Raw genomic sequence first — 21,980 nt, forward strand, 5'->3', positions numbered from 1 at the left:
ATTCTCTTTGATAACGCCGTTAGCTTAGATTAAGGATTACTCTCCGCTACGGTCCAACTAGATACCGTACTACCTAAGAAAAATAGCTTTTTTATCACGGCAACTTTTAGATGCTTGTGTGCGTGGCATCTTGACACTCAATGGCATCTTTAAAATTTTGTAACATATCTACGCTTCGTGATATTTTACATTGAAATTAATAAAATATAAAATACTTACTGATGATTTGTGATCCCAGTGTCTTTCTTATTTCATGTAGTATTATTTTCACAATGTTTTACTAAGCAACTCGGCAGTGTTTAACAGAACATATGGCACGTCAACGTCACACATTGTTAGAGATTGGCTCGAGTACGCCCTCTTGGGTGTAGTATTAGTTGCCGCATTTTTCATCTACGCCTGTTTTTTTTTATGATAATAAGGGATGAGACGAGCAGGACGTTCAGCTGATTGTAATTGATACGCCATGCCCATTACAATGCAGTGCCGCTCAGGATTCTCAAAAAACCCAAAAATTCTGACTGGCACTACAATTGCGCTCGTCACCTTGAGACATAAGATGTTAAGCCTCATTTGCCCAGTAATTTCACTAGCTGCGGCGCCCTTCGGACCGAAACACAGCCATGCTTACACATTACTGCTTCACAGCAGAAATAGGCGCCGTTGTGGTACCCATAATCTAGCCGGCTTCCTGTGCAAAGGAGCCTCCCACTGGTAAGGGGAGCGCAGCGGAGCCCAATCCTTAATTTAAGATCGTTAGAGTTTATTAATGAAAAGCAAAAATATACCTATGCAAATTTACAAACCTTTCTTCTTTAAAGCATTAGTGTAGATAATATTTCACAATTCACCATTCGTAATCTGAGACAAGACAAACACTGAATCCATTTCGCTGAATCCCAAACTGACAGTTCAAAGTCCATCATAGAATAATGTAAAGGCATTTTAGTGAGTATTGTTATATATATGTGGATGAACATTATCTTTTGTTATTTGGTAGAGTTCTCGTGAGAAGCATCGTCATGCTCGCTTAAAGCCACTGCTTGTGGCGGCCGTTCCCTTCCCTAAAATATGGTCGAGGGAGGCGATGGCTGGTCCATGCGTCATGCTCGTGAACGGGTGGTACCTACTTGTGGTAGCTGGATGATCCTTTATTTATTGTTCTTTGATGATGATCTTTTATTTTTCTTTATTTTTTTGAATTAAAGTTATTATATATTTTTATTTATAATAGTTAATAAAATGCTCGCATAATGCCTTTATTTTTAACCGACTTCAAAAAAGGAGGAGGTTCTCAATTCATCGGTATGTTCTTTTTTTATGTTTGTTAGCTCAAAACTTTCAACTGGATAGATATAATATGCACTTAAAAGTGTAAAAATAATTGCGTATTTTTATACAATCTGATTAATTAATCTAATTCTAGTTACGATTATTGTAATTTTTGGAGTCGGTGTCATCCAAGATAGGTTTGTAACTACATAACTATTATAGGTGAGATGTGCTTGAGTCGTGAGGAGGCGAGAGGCGAGAGCGGGTCGCGGCGGAAGGACGATTCCATAAATTACAATAATCGTAACTAGAATTAGATTAAGTAATTAGATTTTGATATAGTGTTTATGAAGTCTGTAGTTTTTTTTAATTTTTTTAATAACGGTATATGTGGATTGCCGCATCTACTGTATTTTACTATATATGTATGTACTCAATATCTATAACTATGTTTTACTTATTAATTTGCATTTTTTTGACTTACTCGAGTAAGGCATTAAGTAATTTGACGTTTGAGTATTTTGTTGCATCAATTTTTCATATATTGTTATTGAAATTATTTGTAAATTTAATTTAAAATAAGAACTTGTGATACCATTCTGTTTTGAAAAGAGCAACGTTAGAGTTTCTTGCTCGTTCTTCTCTAAGGAAATTTCCGAACGAGATGTATGAAAAAATGACATATTTCAAGTGTAATGCAATTTATATGCGAAATAAAATAATTTTGATTTGATTTGATTTAATTCACTAAAAGTAGATTTTGAATCAACAAATGTGAATACTAATCGCTATAACACGACAGCTGTGCTTTAAATGTAAAATAAAAAATATATATTCGCCACGTTATATAGCAAAATATATATATTTTTTAATATTATGTTTTTTTTTATGAAAATAAGGGATGAGACGAGCAGGACGTTCAGCTGATGGTTATTGATACGCCCTATCCATTACAATGCAGTGCCGCTCAGGATTCTTGAAAAACCCAAAAATTCTGAGCGGCACTACAATTGCGCTCGTCACCTTGAGACATAAGATGTTAAATCTCATTTGCCCAGTAATTTCACTAGCTACGGCGCCCTTCAGCGTGAAACACAGTAATGTTTACACATTACTGCTTCACGGCAGAAATAGGCGCCGTTGTGGTACCCATAATCTAGCCGGCTTCCTGTGCAAAGGAGCCTCCCACTGGTGTTATAACTATTGAAACAAAGAGCTAAATAAAAATTAATTCCGAGTTTAACTGCTTTTAGATGTATAAGTTAAGTCCCTGATTTTCCAATTAGGTAACCATGTTTCAATAATTCGTTTTATAAGTTGATCAGATTATATTCAACATCTAAATATATAAAAATAACTAGGTTAATTGCTAGACTATCGATATATTTGTGTAATATTTATATCATCATCATCAGCCGGAAGACGTCCACTGCTGGACAAAGGCCTTCCCAAAGATTTCCACGACGATCGGTCCTGCGCTGCCCTCATCCAACGTATTCCGGCGATCTTGATCTTAGTGGGCCTACCAACACTACGTCTTCCGGTTCGTGGTCGACATTCGAGGACTTTACTGCCCCAGCGGCCATCTGTCCGTCGAACTATGTGCCCTGGCCACTGCCACTTCGGTTTCGCAATCATTTGTGCTAGGTCGGTGACGTAAGTATATTATATATTTATTATTATTTATATTTATATGTTTGTATAGTAACACTATTACTATATTACGCAAAAGCTGAACACTTTGTAACAGTTCGTACAAACAAAGTTACAAATATATCCGTTGTTTTATAAACACTTAAAGCGGCCAACACTGTACAGATGACTAACAACTATTTTCAAACTTTCTGTTTAATAATATTTACTTTGCTCTAGCATTAGGCAATCGTGAGATTTCCGCATTTCGAAGAAGAAAAATTATAATATGATTTTTTTGAAATAATTTATCGTTTTTGATAACGTGATATTTTGAGTATTTTATCTGAGTTGGATGCAAAAAAACCACACTCACCCACTGAGAGTTAAGTCCAATTGATTTATAATTTTTCCATATAATTGTAGCTTAAGACAGTATTAAGTGGGAGGCTCCTTTGCACAGAATGCCGGCTAGGTTGTGGGTACCACAACGGCGCCTATTTCTGCCGTGAAGCAGTAATGTGTAAGCATTACTGTGTTTCGGTCTGAAGGGCGCCGTAGCTAGTGAAATTACTGGAGAATTAACATGTTATGTCTCAAGGTGACAGTTGTAGAGTGTTTCGGTATTTCAAGAATCCTGAGCGGCAATGCATTGTAATGGGCTGGGCTTATCAATTACCATCAGCTGAACGTTCTGATTGTTCCCGTCCCTACATCTTCCGGCTGAAATGTTGATGGCTAAGATCTACAGTCTCTTGAAGCTTTGCTTGAAATGAACATGCGGCCGATAATGCCGCAAGTAACATATATTTCGACACTCTCAAGGGAAAATTTATTGAATAAGGCGTTACTTTGCGGAAATCCATAATTATACAAATTATTTAAGTTCTCCTTAGTGTTAATTCCGCCAATATTTGTCTTTAAAACAATTCGACACGTGTCTCGCCTCTACACGAGGCATCCTCAGGACGTGTTGTCTCGCCAAAATCTGGCACTAGACGAGGATGCCTCGTGTAGAGGCGAGACACGTGTCGAATTGTTTTAAAGACAAATATTGGCGGAATTAACACTAAGGAGAACTTAAATAATTTGTATACTCTCAAGGGAATCCAAATTTATAGAGTACTAGCTGACCCGACAGACGTTGTTCTGTATATAATAATTAAAATAATGATTTTATATGAATTTGTCAATAACATATCATAATATCAAAAATTACTTCGTAAAATATGCACCCTGCTGTCGTAATGAAATTGTTTCACAGCAGAACTGTCAAACCGTGCGTCAATAAATTCTCTCTTAGAAATTATGTATGGACACATCAAAGGAAAAACAAATTTGTTGTTTTTATTTAATTTAGCAACATTTTCCTATTTATTCACCTTTTAAACCTTCTCTGGACTTCCACAAATAATTCAAGACCAAAATTTGCCAAATTAGACTCCCGAACAGCAATTCATTTTTATTTATAGAGTATTTTACTAGAATAATGAAATTTGGCAAGTATTTTTTTTAAATGAGTAAAGTCAATAAAGTTTCAATATAGGCTTATGACATATATGATATTCTTAACATGCAGCCAGCCGTGTAGTCTGTGGTACGTGACGTACGTTCAAGTAGTCATCAGCTAATCGTCAAGAAACCTTATGTGGTGATGGACTATTCGAAACAATGTGTAAATATTTGGTTTTTGGATGTGACCGAATTTCATTTCGGGGAAAACACGTTCTAATTAATCATTGATGCACATCTAAACGAGTGTGGTTATTATGTTTTAAAACTAGCTGTGCCAAACAACTGACGCTAAAAAATCTGTAGAACTATTCACATGCATTTAATGTCAAATGACACTCAAAAGGAAGCTTATAATTTTTGCAGCATCGATAGTAGATTCTACTTGATGCACGCACAAACAAATAAACAAACCCAAAAAAACAGCCCAGCCCCCGGTTCGATCCTCGCCCACCACGTACCAATGCATTAACACTGTTCACTGTTTTGAGATCAAACCTTTTAATTTTAAAGATCGTATTTTAAAGATTGTGTTGAGTAACAATTTACTGTAATAATGGAATTTAAAACATTTTAATCGACCACCCAGTACCGGTGTTACAACAACTTGAATGCCTGTATTTGTGATCAACTGACAACGTCACCTTGGTGTTGTCAGTTGACTGTCTCTATTTTTCATTTTAATAGATTATTACAATTTATTAACAAGATTGATTATTAAATAAATTATGCTAAAGAAAAAAATCAACCAAATATAAAAATTTTGTTGGTAACGCTAAGAAATGTGTTTTCAGTTTTCGATCCATAAGTGCATCTAAGTACGTTTATTTGACGCTAAAACTCAGTAGTTATTCGTCTAGTGTTGGTTACAAAAGAGTAGGTCCTATGGTGATCACATACCATCACGTGTCCCGTATTTGCCTCCTCTTTTAATAAAAAAAAAACAACTGACAACAGTTTAGTATATGTACTAGTGACAACCCGTACCTCCCTCGCGCTTTTATTATTTATTTATTGTATTAATCATTTACAGAAAGAATCTTAAAAGCTAACATAGTCCCGCAAAACTGTTCGGACAGTTTGTCCGCAGGATCAAGTCTCTTGTAATACATTAATGCTCATTAGAACATTGATTTTATGCAAGTGTAATTAACAAATATTGATAAAAATATAATAAAAAATCTAATTTTAATTTTAAGGCAGTGTTAACAGTAAATATTTCTTAAGTTTAGTTTTAAATTTTCTTTTACTGATTTCTAATCGGATGTCCTCAGGCAAGCTGTTTAATAGATAAGGTAGGCGTTTTCGCTTCTCCTGCTTGTTTATGCCTGCCTGGTTAAGCACATGCAATGGTGGTGCAAATACTCCAATTAGTTCAAAAAGTAAGTCCAAGTGTTCAAAATGGCCATCGTTGGCATGTTCTGGCCTTCCCGAATCGGCAGTGCTCCCGTGCCCTAGATTTCAGATACACCCTACTCCATCATCAAATTCTGAGCCTTGTTTTGTATATAAGATGGTTTATTTTACATGGTCTTATAGCTTGTTTCAATAGCTTTCTTATACAATCACTCAAATCATCCTAATTATAAGCAATCTATCAATACACGTAGAATAATACGCATTGAAGAACGCTGCGCGATCGCCAAAATCGCGCGGGTCTCCCGATCAGAGTTTCCCGGAACGGAAGGCTAGTGAAAAAACCTCATTTTAAATGTATCTCTTTGGGAAATGTTTGAACCTGAATAGCTTATGATCCTGATCACCTAGTACACAAATTCAACGATTTTAACGATTTTCTCATCAAGAACTTTCCAGCGATATATTATGGGTATACTTATTGGGTGTACTTATTGTGATTGCTGAGGAATACCCCGTCTATGTGCTTTATATAATATAGATAATAATGAAATCCGTTTAATAATATTAATTTGTTTTTAACTTATTTTCAATCAATGTCCTGTTAATAAGGAAAACCACCAAATGATTCCTAAGTAGGTCAAAGCCTATAATTGATTACACGGAATTGCGTAATGTTAATCTTAATATATATAAATCTCGTGTCACAATGTTTGTCCCCAGTGGACTCCTAAACTAATGAACGGATTTCAATGGGGATTACTTTATGGAGTGCAGTTTAGTCTAACTTAAGAGATAGGATAGTTTTTATTTCGTTTTGGGACCCATAATTATTTTTATTTCCAATATTTGTTTTGTTTGGACATATTTTCTGTGAGAGTATTTTTGCCGCGCGGTTTGACAGTTCTGCTGTGAAACAATTTCATTATAACAACAAGGAGCATATTATTATGTTACAATGAAAAATTATTGACAAATTCATCAAAAACGGTATTTTATTTATTATGTACAGAACAACGTCTGTCTGGTCAGCTAGTAATTATATATAAATCCAGTGTTCTGATGTTTGTTTCCAGTGAACTACTAAACTAATGAACGGATTATTACGAGGATTACTTCATGGAGTACGGTTTAGTCCAACTTGAGAGAAAGGAAAGTTTTTATTTCGATTTGGGATCCATAATTATTTTTATTTCCAAAATTTGTTTTGTATGGACATATTTTCTATGAGAGAATTTATCGATACGGTTTTACAGTTGTGCTTCGAAACATTTTCATTACAAAAATTTCACGAAATAATTCTTGATATTATGAAATATTATTGACAAATTCATAAAAAACAGTTTTTTTATTTATTATGTACAGAAAAACGTCTGTCAGATCAGCTAGTTTTTCTATATAATAGTGGCGGATATTTCAGGACATGCATTCAAATTGATTTAGTTTTTCATGGAAGCGTGAAACAATCCGTGCGTATGGTCAACTACATCTAGTTTGATCATATGCAACACTAGATGAATCACAGGAGCGTTGCCGGCTTTTTAGAAAGCTTTATACGTTTAACCATGTCGTATCGTTCTGGAAATACCGCACAAGGAAGATAATTCTATAGTTTCGTTGTAAGTTGAATTGTTTTAAAATTTACATTGAAGCAGTATAGGCGTGGTTTAACCGTGTGCTATCTTTTCATTAATAGTGTCAGTAAGTTTTATCACATTTTTTCTATTGGGATAACATAAACTAATTCAATGAAAATGTCATTAGATTGTGGACACGGTGTGTATACACCGTATAACCTGCCATTACAATAGCTGTAATAAACATAAATAGTTTGTAAGATGTTGAAATGTTACATGAGCTTTGCATTTTTTAGGACGCAATTTTATTTTTGGGAAATGTATGGGGGGGTCAATATCTTTAATTTTAAGTTAAGGGCAAAAAGTTAGCGCACACATTTGTAGGCAAAGCGATTTGCTACAAATTATGTCTTTACGGTTTTTTTGTAGGACGCGATAAGGTTGATATTATTATGTACAAATTGTAACATAATTTAAATTATTAAATTTTTTTCACTCATTAATACGTGGTTGGGGACCGAACTGGCGTCCCCATAAAAGTAATCACGACCATCATGTTCACGAAGCATCCTTTCCTAAACAATGAATTCAAGCTCTAAAGGTTGATGCATCCAATATACGATAATTTATATTTATACAGTTTATACTATATTACTTTTTGTGAAATAATTTATATTATTTAAACGATTCATATATTAGATGCAACACCCTACAAACAATTTGGTTTTGTATTACAGCCATTGTAAAATACTCTATTTGCTTGAAAAGAGTGGCAGTTGAGTTTCTTGTATGTTCTTCTCACGGGCTCTTCTTTTTCCGAACATATGGTAGTAAAAACGCTTAATTTAAGCCTAATTAAATAAAGTTTATTTGACTTTGACTTTAACGGTACTTGTCTTTACATCACTGATGCTTTACACAAATTCCTGCTCCTTTTTAAGTCCCCTATGGACTTCAAACTACTGGACCGATTTAAATGAAATTTTCAGGCATATGTTATCTCTTGCCGATACTATATATAATAAAGAACTACTAAAAAGCGTGTTTGTTATACATATTTTGATATGCATAAATAATAACCAATTAATATTTTTATAGGAAGAAAACCGATTGTGACAATGGGGTTGATATGGCGTATAGAAACAAGAGTTGCGGGACATCGAAGGACCCCAGTAAGGTAAATATATCATTAAAGATAAATATTCACTCATTAAATACCTAATACAGTATAAGAAATTGAATGTAAGATCAAAGAGGATGTAAATACTACGTAATAAGAGGCGGGATGCCTAAGTAAAAATTGAACTTTAGTTTAGTATGAAATGTGCTGTCATTTGAAATAAGTTTGAAATGGTAGTAATTACAGTATGGCGATTGGCGACCAAGTATAATCCGGCTAAGATTAAAAGCGAACAGTTCCTTAAAACGTAGTGGATTTCCGCTATCTCCGTTTTTTATAAGATTGTAGCTGTCATTTCTGTCAATCTATAAATGACTGCACGTTTCATACAATCGAGTTAATCACTTTTTTCTTAGAGATTTTCGCTAGGATGGGTAGGATTAGCACATGTGAATATAATATTCTTATTGAATATTAAAGCACAAATGTCAGAAAAAAAACATGGCGCGTAACAGAAAATTGTGCTGTAAAATTTATCTTATACGTCGATAAAGAAGTTTCACTTCAATTAAAACATGCCATATTATATTATTAAAAGTGCTCTGGAATTGAATAACATGATTTATATTTGTAAATCAAATCTTCATCTTAAAATATGAATTCACTAATTTATTCACAATGTTTATATACAAATATATATACACTGCCAGTATTCTTGGTACATTTCCCCGTAATGATAGAATTGAATTTAATGGAATCATAGTATTGTAAATGTAGTAGTTATAAGATTTGAATAAATTCATAAGCTTACAGAACATTTATTTTATAAGTTCCATAAACGTTTTTAGGGATACACTAAAAATTAAGTTAGCATAGATTAAGTATGGTGTAACCATAGACAAAGCACACAAGTTTCATAAAATAGGTAACTAGGTTTCGTCTTATCATGTAACGCGATAGAATAAGATAAGTATTGCTGGATATTTGGATTACTGAGAAATTTGTCTGCTTAGCTTTATATATTATATAATTCATATAATTCATCTGTACGTGTGTTGACAGTGAACTCCTCCTAAACGGCTTGGCCGATTTGAATGAAATTTTTTGTGTGTGTTCAACTGGATTCGAGGATGGTTTAGATTCACAATTGAACTACCTCCTAATTGGCTGGACCGATTTTGATGATTTTTTAGAGTGTTCCAGTGAATTTGAAATTAGTTAAGATTATCAATATAGTCGAAATATAATTCTCCTACGTATGTTAGTGATCTTCTACCTTCTGGACCGATTTTTCACATTTAACATGTGTGTACAGGACAACGTCTGTCGGGTCCGCTAGTAGATACATATCATGTTCAAGTTCAAGTTTTTATTCGTAAATACTATTACACGTTATACATACTTAACATATTAATTCAATTATTAATTTATTAATTCATTATATGAGTAGAACAGGCGCTCAATGAGCCATCTTTTAAGTTTATGTTTAAAAGTGTTAAAATTTGACAGGCTTGTGATATAGTCCGGAGGTTTATCGGGTATTGTGCGGGAAGCTTTTTCCAGTCTATGTGGGACTACATTTAGGCGATTTGCGTGTCGCAGCTGGTACTCAAATTCAAATTCAAATTCAAATTCAAATTCAAATTCAAATTCAAATATTTTTATTCAAAATAGGATTTATAATCACTTATTGAACGTCAAAATCTACCACCCATTCAAAACTCTGGCTGGTGTCGCCTCTTTTTTATACTGGTGTAAGTGAGCTCGGGCGTATAAGCCTACCTGTAGTATCAGGAGGCTTGGTATTGTTAATATATTTAGTGAAACGAAGAAAGGTCTTACGCATTGGTCCGACGGTATACCAGCTAGTATGCGAACAACTTGCCTTTGTAGGCGACAAACTCGTTCAAAGTCCGCGGCGCGTCCCCAGAATTCAATCATGTATATCCTAGCTGGATATTCTTTTACAACATGAACCCTTTACTTTATTCAATTGGGCTTAAACTAAGCGTTATTGAATCGTCACTATAAAAATATATTTTTAAATTGGCTGAATCAACCAAGAATTTTTACCAGTGGGAGGCTCCTTTGCACAGGAAGCCGGCTAGATTATGGGTACCACAACGGCGTCTATTTCTGCCGTGAAGCAGTAATGTGTAAGCATTACTGTGTTTCGGTCTGAAGGGCGCCGTACCTAGTGAAATTACTGGGCAAATGAGACTTAACATCTTCTCAAGGTGACTTGAATTGTAGTGTCGTTCAGAATTTTTGGGGGTTTCAAGAATCCTGAGCAGCACTGCATTGTAATGGGCAGGGCGTATCAATTACCATCAGCTGAACGTCCTGCTCCTCTTATCCCTTATTTTCATAAAAAAAAATACTAAAGCTCGAAGAAACTCAACGTCCACTCATAGTAATCAATAGAGCAAATGAGACTTAACATCTTGTCTCAGAATTTTTGAGGTTTTTCAAGAATCCTGAGCGGCACTGCATTGGAATGGGCTGGGCGTATCAATTACCATCAGCTGAACGTCCTGCTCGTCTCGCCCCTTATTAACTTAAAAAAAAAATTGTAAGCATCCAATATGTTGTGTTTAAAGTTAAAAGCGCTTTTAGTATCAAATATTTCATAAAAGAAAGAAAAAATAAAGCAATAAAGAATAAAATGTATAAATATAAGTAAACCAATATTGGATGCATCAGCGAGCTTGAATTATGATCTTGAATATGGTGGTCGTGATAACTGTCATAATTTGTAATCTATATATCTATTCTATATTGCTGTTCGTTAGTCTCGCTAAAACTCGAGAACGGCTGGACCGATTTGGCAAATTTAGGTCATGAATTATTTGTGGAAGTCCAGAGAAGGTTTAAAAGGTGAATAAATAGGCAAATGCTGCTAAATTAAAATAAAAACAACAAATTTGTTTTTCCTTCGATGTGTCCATACATACTTTCTAAGAGAGAATTTATTGACGCACGGTTTGACAGTTCTGCTGTGAAACAATTTCATTACGACAGCAGGGTGCATATTTTACGAAGTAATTTTTGATGTTATGATATATTATTGACAAATTCATATAAAAACATTATTTTATTTATTATATACAGAACAACGTCTGTCGGGTCAGCTAGTACCAAATACAAATTTGTTACGAAATCAAACTAGTGTTTAAAAAAGCGGCCAAGTGCGAGTCGGACTCGCCCATCAAGGGTTCCGTAGCAGCAAGTAACATAACATAATAGTTCTTGTAGTTGTAACTTTGATAATTTTTTTAATAATAGTGTATTTTTTTTCAACTAACTTATTGATAATTTATGACGTTTTAAATAAAAACTACTTCATTTTCGGTGGAAGTTTGTTCATTCATTTTAGAAAAAAAATATATATTAGAAACCTCAATATCATTTTTGAAGACCTATTTCGTCATACCACACCCACACGTATGGATATGATGAAAAAAAATTTTTGGGTTTCAGTTCTAACCCCTCAAAATTTATGGTTTTTTTTTTGTATGAAAATCTTAATGCGGTTCACAGAATACATCTATTTACCAAGTATCAACAGAATAGTTCTTATAGTTTCGGAAAAAAGTACCTGTGTTGTTTTTTCAATTTAACTGTTGTAATTATGAAAAAATATATACCAGAAATGCTGCGAGCAGTGTCTGGCTGGTATGACCGTGGGGAAGTCCAGAGGCGAGTCGGCGTGTTCGATTCCTAACAGTGGCAACAGCGCTGAACAAATGTTGGGAGCTGATGTCTTCACGCACTGTTGCAAGGTTTGTAAATAAACCAGCTAGTTTAAAAAAATAAATAATAATATATAATATAATATTGACACACTCTTACACACATCATCTTGTCCCAAACTAGGCATAGCCTGTAGGTACTATGTTTGCAAGAAAACGATATATTTAATACGATATACTTACTTAAACATACATAAATACAAATAAACATCCTTGAATCCGAAAGAAACATTCATATTCCTCATATAAATGATTGCACCTACCGGGATACGAACCCCCTCTGTAGGCAGAGTTACTAACTACTGGGCTAATAAGGGTCGTCAAGTGTTGGTAATTTTCCAATGAGAAAAATCATGACATATGGCCACTCGGGAAGCACCAGCTTTCAAAGAAAAAAAGAATTATCAAAATCGGTTTAACCGAACGAAAGTTCTGAGGTAACAAACATAAAAAAAAAGTTGCGTGTGTACAAAGTACACATGTCAGAAGTGAAACCTTGTGCATGAACCTCTAAACTGCATATGAAGTCCTGGTACATGTTGCTAGGATAACACATGATTTCAACCGCTATAAAAGACATTACTAACACCGCTACCATATTTATGTTCTCCTGGTGTCTATTCAGTTATAAGTGCGTATGACATATAGACCAGGGTTTTGAAAAGAAAAAAAAATTACAGTAGGATGAAACCCATTGGTAAAGGACGAGAATATAACAAAAATTAAGGGAAAAATAAATTACGGGCGATCTGAGGTCGGGAAGTGGAAAAGGGGGGGTGTTTTAGGGTAAAAAACGGTTTCGTTCCGTTTTTTACCCTAAAACACCCCTCACACCTTTAATATTTTATTAATTATTTTTTGTTATATTCTCGTCCTTTTCCAATGGGTTTCATCCTACTATTATTTTGTTTCACTTTTTATCATTTTCTTGGCTTCGGCACTGGTCTAATAAGAATATATTAAGGTATACCTATTCGCGTCATACATAAAAATAAAATAGTATGCATATTTCTGTCTTATTCTTTGTCGGCTTCATCCTACCCATTTTTGTATTTGTGTCTCTTACCTGTCGTTTTTTCCATTGCATCCGGTTTGAAATCACAACGATTCTAAAGAAGTTTCACTTCAAAAAATATACAGACGAATTGAGAACCTCCTCCTTTTTTGAAGTCGGTTAAAAATAGTTCACATGAACACTTTAAATTTAGTCTCACCTTAATAAGGTGAGTGTTTGTCTATTACGCTAGTATTCTAAGTTTATCATATAAAACTTTACCAGTGGCTCCTTTGCACAGGAAGCCGGCTAGATTATGGGTACCACAACGGCGTCTATTTCTGCCGTGAAGCAGTAATGTGTAAGCATTACTGTGTTTCGGTCTGAAGGGCGCCGTAGCTAGTGAAATTACTGAGCAAATGAGGCTTAACATCTTATGTCTCAAGGTGACGAGCGCAATTGTAGTGCCGCTCAGAATTTTTGGGTTTTTTGAGAATCCTGAGCGGCACTGCATTGTAATGGGCATGACGTATCAATTAAAAAAATAAACTACTTACAATGTAATATACGCACGTACCTCTAAATTCATAGCATCGGTGCACTACGGAGAGGTGGTTATTATCCAAATAATTTTTTGGTATTATTATATATATTACAGAATGCCGCAAATGAGAAGCCCTCAAAACCCACTGAGCCTACGACCCAACGATCCAAGAAACCCGATGAAGGTATGTATAGTTACCTACTCATACTATTTATTTATTTATTTATTTATTTATTTATTTATTTATTTATTTATTTATTTATTTATTTATTTATTTATTTATTTGGATCATCAAAATTACATACATTACACATTTATATAAACTTATGCTAGGTACAATTCTGATATATGTAACAATTAAAGACGAACACATCTATTATCATACTATTATTAGGTAATAGGTAGGTTTTATCGTGCTCTGGAGGGATAAAACATCTGCATAGTACAATACGTTTATACCAAAGACATTCAGAGCGGTAGAAATAGTACTATGACTACACCGGACCGTATTCTCACGGGTACGGATCGGATTCGGATCGGACGTAGTGTGAAGAGCTCTAAAAGAAATTAGACCAACTAAATCGGTCACTAATCTTTCCCTTGAAACACACAGCGGTTAAGTGACCTCTACTAACACAATGACGTTTGATGCGTGTTCAGTCGGTCTTCAGACAAAGAACGTGCAACGCGAGACGAAATACAACAAAATGCCAAAATGTTCCATTTAGTGGTGTAAAATTCGTTCAAATCAAAGCTCACTGTAACGTTACCTATCACTGGTGAGTATTATTTATTTAGCTTACTGAATTAATATAAAAAGAACGTTATTGTGTATTATACTATTAAATTATAAAAGTTACTGTTACAACACAACTTAGTCATATTATAATAGGTACTAATAGGCGCTTTTCGTGGGAAACGAAGAGACTAATTAATTTTAGGAGTTAGCTAAGTTAGCTTAGGAGGAGTTAGTATAAATAATATTATTAACTTAGCCAAGAGTTCTTCGTGTTAAAATAAAATTATTTCACTTAAGCTGTTCCTTCTCTTTGTTTTGTTAATGTGTTTAATTCATAGTTTGTATTTTACTATGCGTGTTGCGACTTACTGTATTTTTCTTTGCGTGCGCCATTCATGAGCATGTCGGTGACGCGAACCCATACCATTTTCCTACCAAAAAGTGCCCAAAGTGGCTAAAGAAGTTTTCGCTTTAAAAAAATCCAAATCGCTTTTAGTTTCAAGTACTTATTTAACGTGTAAATATTCAAGTTTCAGGCGCATATTCACTTTGTGAGGAGTACGCACCTAACGAGCTGTGTGCACACCACTGTATTCCGATGCCAATGTCGTACAAGTGCGAGTGTAACCCTGGCTTTATGCTCATGCCAGATGGAAAGAACTGCAAAGAGGTATTTATTATATTTCATTTGTGAAATCAGTATAATGATAGAATGATTAAAATGTTACTAAAATACTTAACAGTTAGTAGACAAGATTAGATTTAGACATTAAAATCCGTTAATTAAAATCCTATTTTGACTAAAAAGAATATAGGAACTTGAATTGGATACAATGATAGATATAGATATAAAGTCAAGTGACAGTCGAGCGTTATGCTGCTATATGCTGCCTATGAAGACAGCACGAACAGGCCTGTATCGACTGGTTTCCTACCACACTTAAAAAAAATAGTGTCAAATACGTGTGCTAGTAGTTTATAGGTGGCCGATCACAACCCTGGTTCAATACCTCTTTTAAAGCAGCAGCTGACCGCAAAATACAGGCGTATCGAACTGAGGTTGTGGCGCCGGAAAGGATCTGAACTACAAACTTATAAAGAGGAAATACAACCGTGTTTCCAGATTCTATAAACAGGAAATTGACTGTTCAAAGTCTAAGCACACTGTAAAAATTAGCGAGCAACTTTCAATTTATCTGACTAGAACACGCCAGTTTTGGTCGCTGTCGTAAGCTGCTCTTAGTAGCTTAGTAGACCAGCCGTCTCTGCTGCCACTGCAGGTGGGGAATGACACCCCGGCCCGTATATGTTATTGATATGTTGGAAACCTCCAACATGCATTGTTATGCAGCACTGGTAATCCCTTATCAACAGAGTCTCTCAGGAATTCGTCAAGCGGTTCCAGAAAAAACTTGTATCTTCTATCAGTTCTCCTATGAGCCTCGTTGAATTTCAGAAGAATGAATTTAGCGCGTTAACTACCAAAACAACCCATTTATTCTATCACCGCTCTTTGACAATACTCCATTTAATGCCTCGCCTAGTATCGGAATTCTGAATGTGCATGGGATTGCCAGTTCCGCGGTAATCTGGAAGACCAAGCCAAACTGGCTTCGAAGATACTTGGGGGACATGAATATGTCCGGTCATATATCAAGTGATGCTCTTATGTTTGGTCTGGAGCAACCCAGTATAATCTCAAACCATTTGATCACGTGCAACACAGAGCTGCTTGAATTCAGTGCTCTGTGAACGGCTATATCATCTGGCGTTGCGTAGAGACGTCGCTTCATTGTGTGTCTTCTACAGCATCAATCACGGGGAGTGTTCCTCAGAAGCTTTTTGAACTGAATACTGCCAATGCCACAAACTACGATATCATCCCCATCCATCTGGTGTGTTGTGGTTTTCAAGAGGCTTTTAACCAAACTATGGAATAAGCTTCCTTGTGCGAACTTTTCAGGATAGTAGTAGTTTCTTAAAATAAAGCACGTACACCTTTATTAAAAGCCACTACGCTCCTGAGATTGCATTATCCAGCCATCGCTTCCCTCACTATTTGAAATCGAACAATTTTTTTCCAGGTGACCAAAAATAGATGTAAACCTCATAACCCATGCCAGCACAAATGTAACGACAACGGCATTGAAGTGAAGTGTTCCTGTCGAAGAGGTTACCAGCTATTGGAAGACCAGAAATCTTGTGAAGGTAGTTTAACTGATTTGTTTTCATTGAATCTTCGGTCCATTTTAAATCATATGCCTTACACCTGAGAATAACGGGCGAAAGAGACTCAGAATTATTTGAAGTGAAATCTTCTGTAGCCATTCTGAGTACGTCTTTTCTGTGGACATTGAATGAGAGTGTCAGACTCGGACATGTAACGCTTGTTCGGGTGAAGTCAGCTCTAGCCTAATTAGGAAGCATAATTAGTCTGAGCATAATTTACCAGACTCATTTACACAATATATTGGAAAGATTATTACTTTATGAATAAATAATTAAAAAAAAACCTAACAAGCGCGAGCCGGACCCACTCACTTATATAAAAGGGAAAAAGTTATTTTCTTAAAAACCTCTTATAAAAATAATGAAAATTCTGTTTAACCTTGTGCCAATCAAGCTCTTTCATACGATACCCCACATGAAACTGTTACTTCAATTCAAAATTTGGAACACCATTCCTGGCGTAAAAACCCTGTTGTTTTTTATAATTTTTACAATTATAGCTACAAGGTATATGAGGGAATTACTTGGTAAAGTTTATAGTTCTAGGTTAACGGAAAATACCTTTTTTTGATTTCTTTGAGAGTGTCGAAATATTTTATACGTTTTTGCGGCATTAACAGTCGTATCTTTTTTTGACGTAAAGTTAGAAATTTTTCACAGCTTCAAGAGTCTGGATTCATTCAGCGGTTTTGTAACTTGTATTTCGCAGCGGAGGTGTGTGACGGGCTTATGTGTTAATTCCGCTAAATTATTTAAATCATATCAATACGTGTTTCGCTTCTACAGCAGGCATCTGAGTCCCCAAATGCTGAAAAGAGACAGGCAGAGTGTGACTCTCGTTCCAGCTTTTTGCGAGTCAACCTAAATTGCGAAGCATTCAAAAGTGATTTTGTTCCAGATATTGACGAATGTACTCTTCAACCACAAGTTTGCTTACCTTACACCAAATGCTTAAACGTCCTAGGTTCATATAAATGTATACCATTGAGACAGAAGCCTAAAGATAAGGGAACTTGTCCACCGGGCTTCGCGAGAAATCTTCTCAATAATGCATGTGATGGTAAGTTTGGTTTTTTTTTATTGAAGAAAGAATTTTATTTGAGAATGAACCTCACATTAGCATAATGACTGTGAAATGACTATAAAAACGAAATCAAAGATTAAAGTAAGTAAACACTCAGCTAAGATTTACATTAGTAAAGTTTGAGCAAAGTCTAAGTACGATGGATAGATCTCAGCCTTACAGCCGTGGGAACGGCCGTTAGAGTTGCTAAATCTGAGATAGACGGTAGGCCTCATCTAATGTTACGTTTTAAATGCTAAATATCGAGTCATATTGCGTTGAGTACATTATAGTTTACTAACTGACCCGACAGATGTTGTTCTGTACATAATAAATAAAATACTGTTTTTATGAACTTGTCAATAATATTTCATAAATCAAGAATTATCTTGTAAAATATGCTCCCTGTTGTTATAATGAAATTATTTTACAGCAGAACTGTCAAACCGTGCGTCAATAAATTCTCTCATAGAATCGTGTCATGTCGTATCATGTCTAAGTTGGACTAAACTGCACTCCATCAAGTAATCCTCATTAAAATCCGTTTATTAGTAAACTAATCCTCCTAAAGGAGTTCACTGGAAACAAACATCAGGACACTGGTTTTATATATATTAAGATTTATGTGTACTTGTATGACTGACGTAACAGATGTATTTATTCCAATGAAAGCATTATAGATAATAATAATTGACTACGGATTAACAAAATCTTTTCTAATCCACTTCAAAAATTCTAGAAGCGTCCATGTGTTGGTAGAAATCTTATCTATGTATTTATGTTCTACAGAGTTTAAGCTTTTCTTGTGCAGAGCTGATAAAACGTTTCACAAGTGAACAGTTTTCTAGAGGTATATCCAATATGATGCTGCATACGAAGGGAATAATTTTGTTTTTCTAGTAAATTTGAAAAGTTAACATTTTTCGGAATATAAACAATCCATTATTGATATTTTAGTCCATTTGCTGCTCTTAGAATTTTAACTTTTCAACGATTTCTTTGGAACGTTTTGACGATTTTTCTTTCTATACATCTAGATGACGTATCGGTTAATGTATATTGGTATTTGCACGAATGTGGCAGATAAGCGTTTTCAGTTTTATATGTTTTTGAAAATTAACGTTTGTTCGGGCTCAGGAATAATATCTGGGACTGTATTAAGGTTTCCTATAGTCGCCGGTTTTGTCTCTTTAAATAAATGAATTTATGTATGCACTTGCAATCAACCAAGAATCACGAGGAAAGAAGTATATGCAATCCACTAACCTTTGAACACTCACACGTCACTCAGGTGTTCGGTGTTCCATGTGAACGTCACTGGCGATCGCAAGCTTGCAAAATTTTATATGTAGACACTAGTATTGAACGTCAACACTAGACTTGATGATCACTGGTTACTCAGGGTAAACACGGTTTACATATGGGGTAAACACGGTTTACATATGTAGTGCTATCGACCACGCCCGAGCAAAGATCAATTGTCTCTGTCCGCTTGTCAACCCAAGCGCGACTTGTGTCATCGGATATTGGAGCACGTACAAATACCCTCATGATTCCTAATAAAAATTAGCAAGTACCGTACAACGTTAATATGAAATGTAGATCAAAAAGGACTGTTACTCACATAGCTGAGTAGTAGGCAAAACAAGTTTATATTTCTTTCTGGAGGAACTTTAAGGGACTTGTTTCGATGGGATCTGCAATTAGCGATTTGATTTATAGAAGCGATTTAAGATCAATACTATATGCAACTTGGTCCTTAGGAAAAAGTGGTACTATTTTGGATTAAAAATATACCCAGCGAGCTTTTGAGGAATATCTTTTGCGAAAAAGATTACAAGCAATTTTAATGCCAAGAAAAGGACGGTTTGCATTAAGGTTTAAATTGACTCAAAATTGTAAATGCATAAGTGATTTAAGATAAATTTGATCTGATTATTATAATATATATTTTTCATTGTTTCCAATGATACATCCCCATATTCAGTAGAAATATTATAATAATTATTCTGGGCTCGTTCTTTTAATACTAATTTTGGTTGATTTTTCATCAAGATTCTTAGGAGCCCTAAAGTTATAAGGCTGGGTTCCCACTACGCCGGACCGGCAGATCTGCCGACCCGATAAAACTGCCGGAAAAGCTGTACAATTTATATCAAGCTATTCACATTATTGAAGTGGCAGTGGGCAGAGCAGACAGGTCGACAGTAAAGTCTTCGAATGGCGCCCACGTACCGGAAGATGCAGTGTTGGTAGGCCCCCAACAAGACGGACCGACGATCTGATCAAGATAGCCAGACTACGTTGGATGAGGGCAGCGCAAGCCGATTGTGTTTGTGGGAGGCCTTTATCCAGCAATGGACGTCTTCCGGCTGATGATGATGATGATTCACATTACTGTGAGACCGGCATTTTTTCCGAGCGTATTGTCACTACAAAGTGCCAGTAGAACCACCGGACCGGAGTGATGTGAACGAGTTTGTGCCGGTATCTCTCACCCGCTTGCCCCGTCCCTGCTCCCCTCGCCCCACCCGTGCTTTAATTACGCTTATCCAAGAGAGACCTTGTTCTGTGGGATAAGACCAAAGACGTCTTTAAAGGCAAACACTTGGTCCAATTTTCTTGTGGGATCTGGTGTAATATGAACTCTGTGTCTGGTTTCCAGTTTCCGGCAGATCTACCGGTCCGGCATAGTGGAAACCCAGCCTAGGAAGATAATAATTTTTATAGTTGATGGTAATAATTTTTATAATTTCAGATATAAATGAATGTAAATTGCCAAACCCACCATGTGCTAGTTACTTATGCGAGAACACCATCGGTGGATACAAATGTGGGGGAGTATCTGGTGATCCAGCTTCATTGACAAACAAACGGCCAACTACAGAAGACAGATGCCCTCCTGGATTCAGGAGTGCGCAAAACGACGAATGTGAAGGTACGAGTGAGTTTAGGTTTTAGCGCCATCTGTTGTACGACTCTCAGAGGAAACTTAATAATACTTTTGATATCTATACTATGCCCCCTCCCATTTTCCTTTCACCCCCTCGTGCTCGTCCTTTGACGTCAGTACGGTTTGCAGTTTCATTACCGCTAGGGACATGTCGTGATATTTTCGTGCTATCAATACTTTGTTTTTGAAGTATCCAATGTTACGTTTTGAATTTTGTTGTTAATTAGTCCTGTGTATCTGTAGTTCTGTCAATAGAGTTTAGAAATTTAATATCAAAATTATCAGACTATATTATTTCAAAGTTTTTATAAAACACATGTCTGAAATAGTTTGCTATGAGCTGTAAAAGTGTGTAATTATAAATTTTGTGTAGAAGAATAAGTACTAACTGTATATGTATAAACTGAACATGTAAAGAACGGCGGATAAATTATTACATCATTTTATGTTCTCATCTAAATGACAATATTATGTTTTTAATGAGAAATAAATATCTTTAAACGTAAATACTCTTTGTACTTAACTTAGATGCTTTCATTGATTTTTCATCATTATAATAATAATCAGCATCACTATGCCTTTACATTAATCAATAATAGCGAAGAAATAAATCGTACTTTATTTATTAATAATGATATTAAGACAAGCTTGTTTTGCACACCGTAACAAAGCGACGATGTGACGTCATTGACATCAGGTCCAAATAAAATATAACCGGGTAGTAACTTATGAAATTACTAATATTAATTTTTTACAGATGTCGACGAATGTACCCTCAGCATAGACGATTGCAACAAACTATCACAATTCTGTATCAATACTCGAGGGTCTTTCTACTGCCAAGACAAAGCATCAAAGCACTGCCCGCCGGGCTTCAAGATAAATCCATCTAACAATATATGTGAAGGTTTGAGATTTTTTTGTGGTAAACGCGCAAACTTGAGGCTTTTGGGTGTTAAATTGGGCAAGGTTTATAATACCCCATTCCGCAACCTTCTCAAGAGAGGAGTCGATAGAAGACACAAGTTTCTTTCCGCACTGGTCGACGATTTCTTGAGAGAGACCTGCATGGCCCATGTATACGGCATCACTAGTACTGTGGTCTCCATAGCATTTATTATTTTTTAAATATTTTTGTGATGTGTTGCCAGTGATGACTTACGGTACGCAGACGTGGTTGCTAGCTATGGGTCTGATGAGAAAGTTCATGGTTGTTCAGACGGTAATTGATAGGGCT

The 21,980-nt window shown here is 35.5% G+C and overlaps 1 protein-coding gene across 1 annotated transcript in view; it reads left to right on the plus strand.

The window, feature by feature from the left end:
- Positions 1-21,980, plus strand: part of LOC126980017 (fibulin-2-like) — a 54,215-nt gene that overhangs the window by 11,298 nt on the left and 20,937 nt on the right. Inside the window, exons 3-10 of the mRNA XM_050829639.1 lie at positions 8,448-8,526; positions 12,120-12,251; positions 13,874-13,943; positions 15,029-15,168; positions 16,583-16,706; positions 17,626-17,787; positions 20,549-20,728; positions 21,501-21,650. Of these exons, the coding sequence (XP_050685596.1) occupies positions 8,448-8,526; positions 12,120-12,251; positions 13,874-13,943; positions 15,029-15,168; positions 16,583-16,706; positions 17,626-17,787; positions 20,549-20,728; positions 21,501-21,650 (1,037 nt within the window). The remainder of the gene's footprint in view (positions 1-8,447; positions 8,527-12,119; positions 12,252-13,873; positions 13,944-15,028; positions 15,169-16,582; positions 16,707-17,625; positions 17,788-20,548; positions 20,729-21,500; positions 21,651-21,980) is intronic.

Source organism: Leptidea sinapis, chromosome 4 (genome assembly GCF_905404315.1).
Source record: "Leptidea sinapis chromosome 4, ilLepSina1.1, whole genome shotgun sequence".
Taxonomy (NCBI): domain Eukaryota; kingdom Metazoa; phylum Arthropoda; class Insecta; order Lepidoptera; family Pieridae; genus Leptidea; species Leptidea sinapis.